The sequence below is a fragment of the Geotrypetes seraphini genome, chromosome 1 (assembly GCF_902459505.1).
Source record: "Geotrypetes seraphini chromosome 1, aGeoSer1.1, whole genome shotgun sequence".
Taxonomy (NCBI): Eukaryota; Metazoa; Chordata; class Amphibia; order Gymnophiona; family Dermophiidae; genus Geotrypetes; species Geotrypetes seraphini.
The window spans coordinates 86,099,281-86,109,276 of NC_047084.1; the positions used below are offsets into that span (position 1 = coordinate 86,099,281).

Consider the following 9,996-nt stretch of genomic DNA (forward strand, 5'->3'; position numbering starts at 1 on the left):
CAGAAAAGAAAGGGGGGTTAGAATAGAAACATAGTAAATGATGGTAGATAAAGAGTTTAATAAACAAATACATTTTGGCCCAGATTCTGTATAGGACGCGCGGGACAGGTGTCCTATACAGAATTGGGCCTACACCTGCCCAAACTAAACCCAATTCTGTAACCGATATCCAGGTTACAGAACCGGGTTACTTTTGATGCGGCCTACATTGTAAGCATCTGCTGCTCTACTAGGGAGACAAATAGGGCCGTCTACGTTCGCCTAAGGCTACTGCCTAGCCTTAGGCGAGCTTATGCGGGCTTGCGGGCCTCCCTAGGCTTCCGCAAGCACCTTCAACATAGGCAGCCTGCCTGGGGAGCATATATATATATATTTTTTTTTAAAACGTGCGTCCCGATTGGCAGATTAGACAGCTTTAGGACGCCTACAGCTGCCTACAGTCGGGACGCAGTTTACAGAATCCGAGCCTCTGTGACTTAAAGGTTCAACCAGCCTGATCTGCTACCCCAGCCTATGACGGTGAAATCTGCTTTAAAAGAGGTCAGGAAATTTTTTTAAAAAAAGTACATGCTCCAGTACTTGCCAAGTGTGTGTCTTGGATAAAGGGCCTTAGACAAGAGAATACGGTAATCCAAAGTAAAAAATATTAAAATGTTGGGTTTTTTTAGCCACAGGTTTGGGAGTAAAGCCTTTTACTACCCCACTGGAATTGTAAAAAGCTTTGCTCCTCATGCCATCTGCCTTCCTTTATCCCAGGACAAGCAGGCAGCATATTCTCACTAATGGGTGATGTCACCGACGGAGCCCCAGTATGGACACTTGAAAAGTGAATTGCAACTTTAAGCTTAGAAAGTTCGCAATTAGCCTTCACCGCACATGCGCGAGTGTCTTCCTGCCTGACATAGGCATGCGGTCCCTCAGTTTTCTAGTTTCCACGGAGCTAGAAAGATGAGTTTTTCAATACCTGTTGAATTTTTTCTCTCACTTACCTTTCTGCTCTCACGGATTGTGACTTTTTTGTCACAGTTCTTTCGGGTTTTTAAATTTTCTTTTCTGTATCAAATTTTTTTTAAAAAAATCTCTTTGTTTCTTTTTATTTTGCCGTCGCGGGCTTTGGCCCACCGGGGCCTTATTGACTCTTTTTGCCATAGTTTGATTTGTCAACGGCTGTCTTCCCATCCATGACCCGCCCGCCGCTAGGTTTCAAAAAATGCAATCACTGTGCATGGGCCATTTCTGTTACCGACCCTCACCGCTGGTGCTTGCAGTGTCTGGGACCCGAGCACAGTGCCGACTCCTGCTCCTGCTGCTTGTCCCTTCAGAAGCGCACTCTCAAAAATCGGTTGCTTCAACAAAAGCAACTGTAAGGTGCCACAATGGACACAGAGCCCAATTTATCTCTGACACTGTCCACGCCGACCAAGATGACACCAAGGGTGGATCCACCAACTTTGACTCCGGTGTCACAACTCACTCTGGGTAAGCCGGCTCAGAAGCCTTCCACTACCCCTTCTGGGACGCAGGTCGGAGCTGCAATGAGTCAAGTCCTGCCGACCTCGTGTAAGTCCCGTAAATGCACGGCTCCGATATCAGAGAGTGCCTCCTCTTCGTCCTCATCATCCCCGGACCATGTTGAACAGCCATCCGTATCAGCCAAAAAGAAGCAAACGGGACCGACACTTTCCCTTAAGCAGAAAATTGACAATCTGCTTTGGGAGGAGTTAGGAGAGCATTTTACCCTCTTGGCGCCGGCTCATTTTTTAGCTAGCACGGCACCGACCCTCCAGGAGCCGGTCTAGTCAGAATTGCTCACGGCACCGACCATTCCTCTTAATGCTACTCCACCAGTGCGGACATCCTCGACCCAGGACTTGAGCATTCCACTTCGGCACCGATCCTCCTCGGCCACATCTTGAGAGGCTACTCTGGCATGGTCAGGCAAAGTCTCCAGTAAATCTAAACATTTGGAGACCTCGACACCAATCCAATCATTTCAGAGATTCAGATTTATTGGGAAATACTGAACCTGAAATTCCATCTACTACCGATATGGACTCTTCTGTTTCTGGGTCACCTAGACGTTCACCTACCAGAGCTTCTTCTCCTTCAGAGAAACTTTCTTTTTCCAGATTTTTGTGGCAGATGGCACATGATCTGGATGTTTCGTTGGAGGCTCATTCCAAATACAGCAAGCAGTACTTGGACACACTTGATTATGATCTTCTTCCTAAGGAACTGTTAAAGCTTCCACTCCATGCCATTCTGAAGGAAACTTTCTATAAAAATCTGAAGACTCCTCTCTCTGTGACAGTAGCTCCTAAATGTTTGGAATTTCTGTATAAGGTGGTACCCTTACCCAGCTTTGATAAGCCTCAATTGCCCCCTGAGTCTCTCTTGGTTGAATCCACTTTGAAGAAATCCTCTGAGGCAAGTGTGTATTCGTCCATTCCTCCTGGTAGAGAGAGTCGGACAATGGACAAATTTGGTAGACGTCTTTACCAAAACTCAATGTTGACAAACAGCATCCAATTATACCTTTTTCTTTTCCTGTTACATGAAATATCTTCTTAAACAAATTTCATCGCTTCAGCAATATCTGCCTTCACATAAAGCCAAAAAATTTCAATCTCTGGTTTCTACCTCTCTGCAACTTCGAAAGTACATGGTGAGATCTGTTTATGATTCTTTCGAACTCTCATCTCAAGCAGCAGCTATGTCGGTGGCGATGAGACGTCTGGCCTGGTTACATGTTTCAGATCTTGACGTTAACCACCAAGACCGTCTAGCTAATGCTCCATGCCTTGGTGATGAGCTCTTTGGAGCCTCCACTGACACTGACACCCAAAAGCTGTCTGCGCATGAGAACAAATGGGATGTGTTGGTTAAGCCCAAAAAGAAGCCTCTACCAGCTCGGCCTTTTAAGCCCGCTTCCTCTTACCAATGCAGATATACTGCCAAGCCTACTCCTCAGGCACCTATCCAGCCTCATAGAAATCAACAGCTGCGTTAACAACCTAAACAACTGGCTGCTCCTCAGAAACCTGCACAGCCATTTTGTCGTGCTCCTTCGGAGCATAGCCAGCATTTCTCTGCTACTTTCTCTGCCTCAACCCATAGGGGACTTCTTCAGATCTACATCAATCGCTGGGAGCTCATTACATCAGATCTTTGGGTACTCAACATCATTCGTCAAGGGTATATTCTTCATTTTCACACCCTTCCTACGGATCATCCTCCAAAAGAGTCTGCTTTAAATCTGACACAGTCCTCTCTCTTCCAGGAGATTCAATCTCTCCTCCTCCTCAATGCCATCGAAGAAGTTCCTCCCTCTCAACACAACCAAGGTTTTTACTCCCAATATTTCTTGGTCCCCAAAGAGACAGGAGGTTTGCAACCCATCCTGGATCTCCAAGCTTTCAACAAATATCTTGTCAAAGAGAAGTTTTGAATGCACTCTCTCGCCCTCCTTCATCCCCTTTTGGCTCAGAACGAATGGCTATGCTCTCTGGACCTCAAGGAAGCCTACACGCATATAACAATTCATCTGGCTTCCAGGAGATACCTTCGCTTTCAACTCAATCGTCGTCACTACCAGTACAAAGCTCTTCCATTCGGCCTGACATCTTCTCCCAGAATCTTCACAAAGTGCTTGATTGTAGTGGCAGCAGCCCTCCGATCCCAGGGTTTTCAGGTGTTTCTTTATCTGGACGACTGGTTGATAAGGCTTCATCGTCTCAGGAGGTGACCCTGGCGACTTCTTACACCATTTTTTTTCTTCATGCCTTGGGCTTCGAAATCAATTTCCCAGAGTCCAACCTCCAACCAACTCAACGTCTTCAGTTCATCGGGGCTATTCTGGATACTACTCTCATGAGGGCATTTCTTCCTCCAGATCACCTAGCTCAGGGGTAGGCAATTCCAGTCCTCGAGAGCCGGAGCCAGGTCAGGTTTTCAGTATATCCACAATAAATATGCATGAGATAGATTTGCATCTCAAGGAGGCAGCGCATGCAAATCCATCTCATACATATTCATTGTGGATATCCTGAAAACCTGGCTTGCCTACCCCTGGCTTAGCTGCCTTGCTTCATCTCTGTCAACAGATGTTTCAGCTACAAACAATCTCTGTGAGATGCATGATGGTTCTCCTGGGCCACATGGCCTCCACGGTTCATGTCACCCCACTAGCCAGATTACATCTTCACACTCCCCAGTGGGCCCCAGTGGACAGATCCACTCTCACAGCATATCTCTAACCTCATCTCTTCTGCAGTTGCTCCACTGGTGGATGATCTCTTCCAATCTATGCAGAGGTCTTCTTTTCCATCTTCCTCCGCATCACCAGGTACTTACGATGGATGCTTCTACCTACACCTGGGGAACGCAAATGAGTGGCCTTAAAACGCAGGGTTATTGGACCTCCAAAGAATGCAACTTTCACAACAATTTGCTGGAGCACAGAGCGATGTATTACGTGCTAAAAACTTTCCAACATCTCCTGACCAACCAAGTTTTCCTCCTTTGCACGGACAATCAAGTAAGGATGTACTACATCAACAAGCAAAGAGGCATGGGCTCTCTTCCCCTTTGTCAAGAGGCTCAAAAGATTTGGCTTTGAGTGACCGACCGCAATCTTTTTTTGCGAGCAGTTTACATACAGGGCAAACAGAATTCCTTAGCGGACAACCTCAGCAGAATTCTCCAGCCTCACGAATGGACACTCAGCTCGACAACTCTTCAGTCCATCTTTGCACAATGGGACACTCCTCAGGTGGACTTATTTGCAGCTCCCCACAACCACAAAGTGCCCCACTTCTGCTCCAGGCTTTACTCTCCTCACCACCTGGAAGCAGATGCATTTCTTCTGGATTGGATACAACTGTTCCTCTATGCGTCAAGCAGGAGTCAGCCACCATGATACTCATAGCTCCTCAGTGGCCCAGACAACATTGGTTCATCCTTCTACTTCAACTCAACACCAGGGAATCCATACTTCTTGCAATATTTCCTACTCTGCTTACACAAAATCAAGGAGCTCTTCTTCATCCAACCTGCAATCGTTACACCTGACAGCTTGGTATCTCTCGGGCTGACTTCATTGCATCTGTCTCAGCCTGTCCGCACTATTATTGACGGTTCCAGTAAGCCAGCCACTCAACAGTGTTATCAACAAAAGTGGACTCAGTTTTCTTCCTGGTGTCTCTGTCATCATCATCATGATCAAGCTTCCTTGTCATTGGAATTGGTGCTGGATTATCTCCTTCATCTCTCTGATTCTGATCTTAAATCTACATCTGTCAGAGTCCATCTCAGCGCTATTACAGCTTTTCACCTGCCAGTTGAGGGAAAACCTCTCACTGCTCATCCATTGGTCTCCAGATTCATGAAAGGGCTTTTGAATGTTAAACCATCTCTCAAGCCCCCACCTGTCATCTGGGACCTTAATGTAGTTCTTTCCAGGTTGATTAAACCACTATTTGAACTAATGGCAACAGCTCACCTCAAATTTCTCACCTGGAAAGTAGTATTTCTCATCTCCCTCACTTCTGCCAGGAGGGTCAGTGAGCTACAAGTGTTGGTCACAGATCCACCTTTCACAGTTTTTCACCATAATAAAGTGGTTCTACACATGCATCCTAAGTTTTTACCGAAAGTAATTACGGACTTTCATCTCAATCAGTCCATTGTTCTTCCAGATTTTTTTCCCTAAGCCTCATTCTCATCCAGGAGAAACGGCACTGCACACTTTGGACTGTAAACGTGCTTTGGCCTACTACATCGATTGGACAAAGCCTCATAGAACATCTCCCCAACACTTCATCTCATTTGATCCTAAAAAGTAGGGTCATCCTGTTATCAAACGGACAATATCTAACTGGTTGGCTGCCTGTATCTCATTCTGCTATACTCAGACCGGACTGCCTCTGGAGAGTTGTGTCACTGCTCACAAAGTCCGTGCTATGGCCGCGTCTGTAGCTTTCCTCAGATCTACTCCTATTGAGGAAATCTGCAAAGCTGCCACTTGGTCCTCAGTTCATACCTTCACTTCACATTACTGTCTGGAAATATTTCCAGACGGGATGGGCACTTCGGCCAGTCAGTTTTGCAAAATTTGTTTTCTTAAAGGCCAACTCTCCCTCCATCCCTTTCTAGTTAGCTTGGAGGTCACCCATTAATGAGAATATGCTGCCTGCTTGTCCTGGGATAAAGCACAGGTGTTAACAGGTGTTATCCAGGGACAGCAGGCAGATATTCTCACATCCCACCCACCTCTCCTGCTTGGCTTCTTAGCTGGCTTATCTTAACTGAGGGACCGCGCATCTACGTCAGGCGAGAAGGCACTCATACATGCGCAGTGCGGGCTAATCGCGAACTTTATAAGCTTAAAGTTGCAATTCACTTTTCAAGTGAACGTACCGGGGCTCCGTCAGTAACATCACCCATTAGTGAGAATATCTGCCTTCTGTCCCTGGATAACACCTGTTGCGGTAAGTAACGTCAACATAGCATACTTTCTGGAGCCAGCCAATCCACACACAGGCCTCATCATGGCTTTTCCTCTGCTGGGTTCCTCCTTATGATGCAACTTCCTGCTTTCACAAAGTCAGGAAATTGCATTACAAGGAGGGACCCAGCAGAGTTAAGGCCACAACCAGGCCTGTGTGGGGATTGGCTGGCTCAAGAAGTTATGTGACGGGAGGAAGGTCTCCAGACTTCGGACCTGGCACCATGGGATTGGAGGCAGCTGGAGTGTAGCTGAGGGGAAGGCTGAGGTGCTTGACCAGGGGGAAGGGGAGGCAGAGAGGTGCTGGACCTTCAGAGTGAAGTTGAAGGGAAGGGAGAGATGCTGGACCCATTGGGGAGGCTGGAGGAAAGAAAGAGAGGTGCTGGACCCATATGAGGGGAAATGCTGCTGAGAGGAGGGGAGATGTAGCTGGAGGGAAGGGAGAGGAATGCTGGAGTCTTGGGAGGGAGCTAGAAGGTGGGAGGAGAGGTATTGCACCTGTGAGAGGAGACTGCTGGAGGAAAGGTAGAAGGATGGTGGTCTTGAGGGGGGCACTGAAGGGAAGAGAAGGGAAAAAAGATGGTGAATTAAGAGGATGAAGGAAGAGGGAGTGAAATGCTGAACACACAGAAAAGGTAAGGAAGAGAGAAGGTTGAGACACACAGAGAGGTAGGCAAGGAAAAGAGAATAGGGATAGGGACACAAAGGGAAATGCTGGCATGGGGATAGTACATAGACACAGAGGGGCAGTGCTCAAGTTTTACTACTGAGTCTCACAGCAGCAAACTACTGTATATATTTCAATATAAACAGAGTTAACCCTTTTTCTCTCAAAAAAGAAGGAAAAAGGTTGCCTTGAATATAAACTGGGTGGTTTATATTCAAGTGCCCTGCATTGCACCCAGCCCTCCTTGCCTCCCTCCTTCCTTCATTTCTTTTCTTCCTACCTAGCCCCCAGTGTCCACTGCAGGCCTACCTAAAGTCCTGGTGGTCCAGTGGTGAGCCGAGACTAGAACAATCCTTCCCGCATACTGTCCTGGCTGACTTTAAACTACCCCATCTCCCTGACCCTTCTAGAACTTACCTTTAAAGCCCTGGTGGTCTAGCAGTGAAGCAGGCAATCTTCTACGCTCCTGCCATGTGAGAGCTGCGATCAAAAATGGAACTTGCAAGACTGCAGTGGAAACTGATTTTTAATTGCAGCTCTCTCGGGGCAGGAGCATAAGAAGATCACTCCTGCCCCACTTCACAGCTAGACCACCAGGACTTTAAAGGTAAGGTCTGGGGGGGATTAGTGTCTGCTGGAACAGAATACAGGAAGGATCACTCCTGTCCCAGCTCACCGCTGGACCACCAAGGCTTCAGACAGGTATTTGGGAGACCTGCAATGGGTCCAGATGGGAGGTGAAATGAGGGGGAAGGGAGTGGCGCAGACCAGAGGACTTGACTATAAACCAAGACTCCTGTTTTTCGGCCTTTTTTGCCCCAAAATCTCTGTTTATATTTGAGTATATATGGTAAGTCCTGAGAACACAGACATGCTGTCTTCTATCAGCTAAACTTTAAAATCAGAGTATGTTTGACTGTGTTGTGATTTAAAGTATAGAAGACATACACAGAGCTGGTGTATGGGATCAGTAGACTATTTTGAAGCAAGGGAAGGAGGTAGGCTTGGCAGGATTGAGAAGATAGATGAGAAACCCCTTGGCAACCTAAAATTCATATTTATGTATCTGTACCCACAAGTGTTATTTATCCCAATTCTCTTTCTTTTAGGTCTGTCTGCAGCTGCTGGCATTGGTGTGGATGATCTTCGGCGGCTATGTATACTCCGGATGAGCTTTGTAAAAGGCTGGGGACCCGATTACCCAAGGCAGAGCATCAAGGAAACCCCTTGCTGGATTGAAATCCATTTACATCGAGCTCTGCAGCTTCTTGATGAAGTATTGCATACCATGCCTATCGCGGACCCACAACCTCTGGACTAAGATGCAGGACAGCAAACTGTAAAACTCCTTCTGTAACCTGAACTTGTATTTTACTTTCATTCAATGTAATGCTCTGAAATTGGGTACAAAATGGTTAGCCGCCTCATTTTAACTGGGAGAACCTATAAACTTGGAGAAACAAATTTTTAATTGGAGCTTTTTCCTTCAGACTGTCGTCAAATTCTGTTTCTGTACTGTAGCACAAAAGACCCTGCACAGAATTTGAAACAAAACGTTTAATTTGAAATGTTTCTCATAATAATCTCTCTACATCCAGAAACCAAATCCCTTAACCTTATGTGGCTCTCAGTGTCCTCAGAGACAAGGATTTTTGAAGTTTTGCACACTTGATTGAAGAAAATGGACAAACAGATCTCATCTTAAAATGTCTTCACATTAATTGCATTAAATTTTTTAAAATGGACATCTGTACTGGGACCTGCTTCATTGTAAATATGGATTTATTTTATCTGTACTATAAACTGTCAATTCTGCTTCAGGTTTTACTGGTAAGTAACTTGTAAAATTCAGTTTATTATCCTTTGTTATGGTGCACTTAAATAGATTGATTCTTATATATTTTCCTTTAAGTGATATCATCAGACCAGGAGCAGAGCACTGTGGTTTAATGTCAAGGTGAAGAGTACAGACGAGTGGGATTCCAAAGTCATCAGAGATGGTTTCTTTGCGAGATGGCATGAAGCAGTATAGAGATTTTAGCACTTTGTTGTAGTGTATCATTATCTGGTGATATTATTTGGAAGATGAGATTTCTTGTATGCTTTTATCCTACTAAGATAGTTTGCCAAAAATTTAAGTGTTAGTCTCATTGTTCAAAATACATGTAGCATGTCAAGAGAAGATGGAGAAAGTTTGAAGCTAATGCAATGTAAGACAGAAAAATTTGAATTTGAATGCAATGGCACCCTACTGGAATTCAAATTCCTTACCCTTAAAGGAGCATTTTTAAATTGTGTTGCTGATTGCTTTTTTAGGTACTGAAATGTAAGGATAGCTTCACTGTTGGTTTTGCCTTTGAATGAGTCATAGAATACTAGATTTCAGTAGAACCGATTCCTTTAACATGACTGGCACGCACATCTCATAGTTTAAGATAGGTATTTATGGCAGCTGTGACCTTCTGTCTTGCCTGGCCACGGCCAAGCTTATAAGAAAGCAAAATGGGTGAAAACCTGCAACATCTCTATCAGTATGTGTTTTTAGCAAAATTTTTGAATGTGAAGAGTTTGTTCGAAGCTAGGGGATAAATAGGTTGCAAATAGGAGAGTCGAGAGGATGTCCTTAGGCAAGTTCCCATTAAACTTACTCAAGAAAGGGAAATGTATTAAATTTTACAATGTTGAAATTGACGACGTAATTTCTCTTGGAGTGATGTTTCTTTGTTTCTGCCGATCATATTAGTTTAATTCTTGTATAAGTATTATCCCTCTAGCTCATTATTTTATCATTTTTAGTTTCGTGTTGTAAACTGGCATTGAAGTT

General features: G+C 45.1%; 1 protein-coding gene across 6 annotated transcripts in view; it reads left to right on the plus strand.

Annotated features, from left to right (window-relative positions):
* The window catches only part of LOC117355604 (mothers against decapentaplegic homolog 4), a 100,289-nt gene extending 91,372 nt beyond the window's left edge, over nt 1-8,917 (plus strand). For all 6 annotated transcript variants that reach the window (XM_033934444.1, XM_033934425.1, XM_033934405.1 and 3 more), the window contains exon 12: nt 8,282-8,917. In XM_033934444.1, the coding sequence (XP_033790335.1) occupies nt 8,282-8,493 (212 nt within the window). In that variant the 3' untranslated portion in view covers nt 8,494-8,917. The remainder of the gene's footprint in view (nt 1-8,281) is intronic.
* Nucleotides 8,918-9,996: the final 1,079 nt, after the last annotated feature.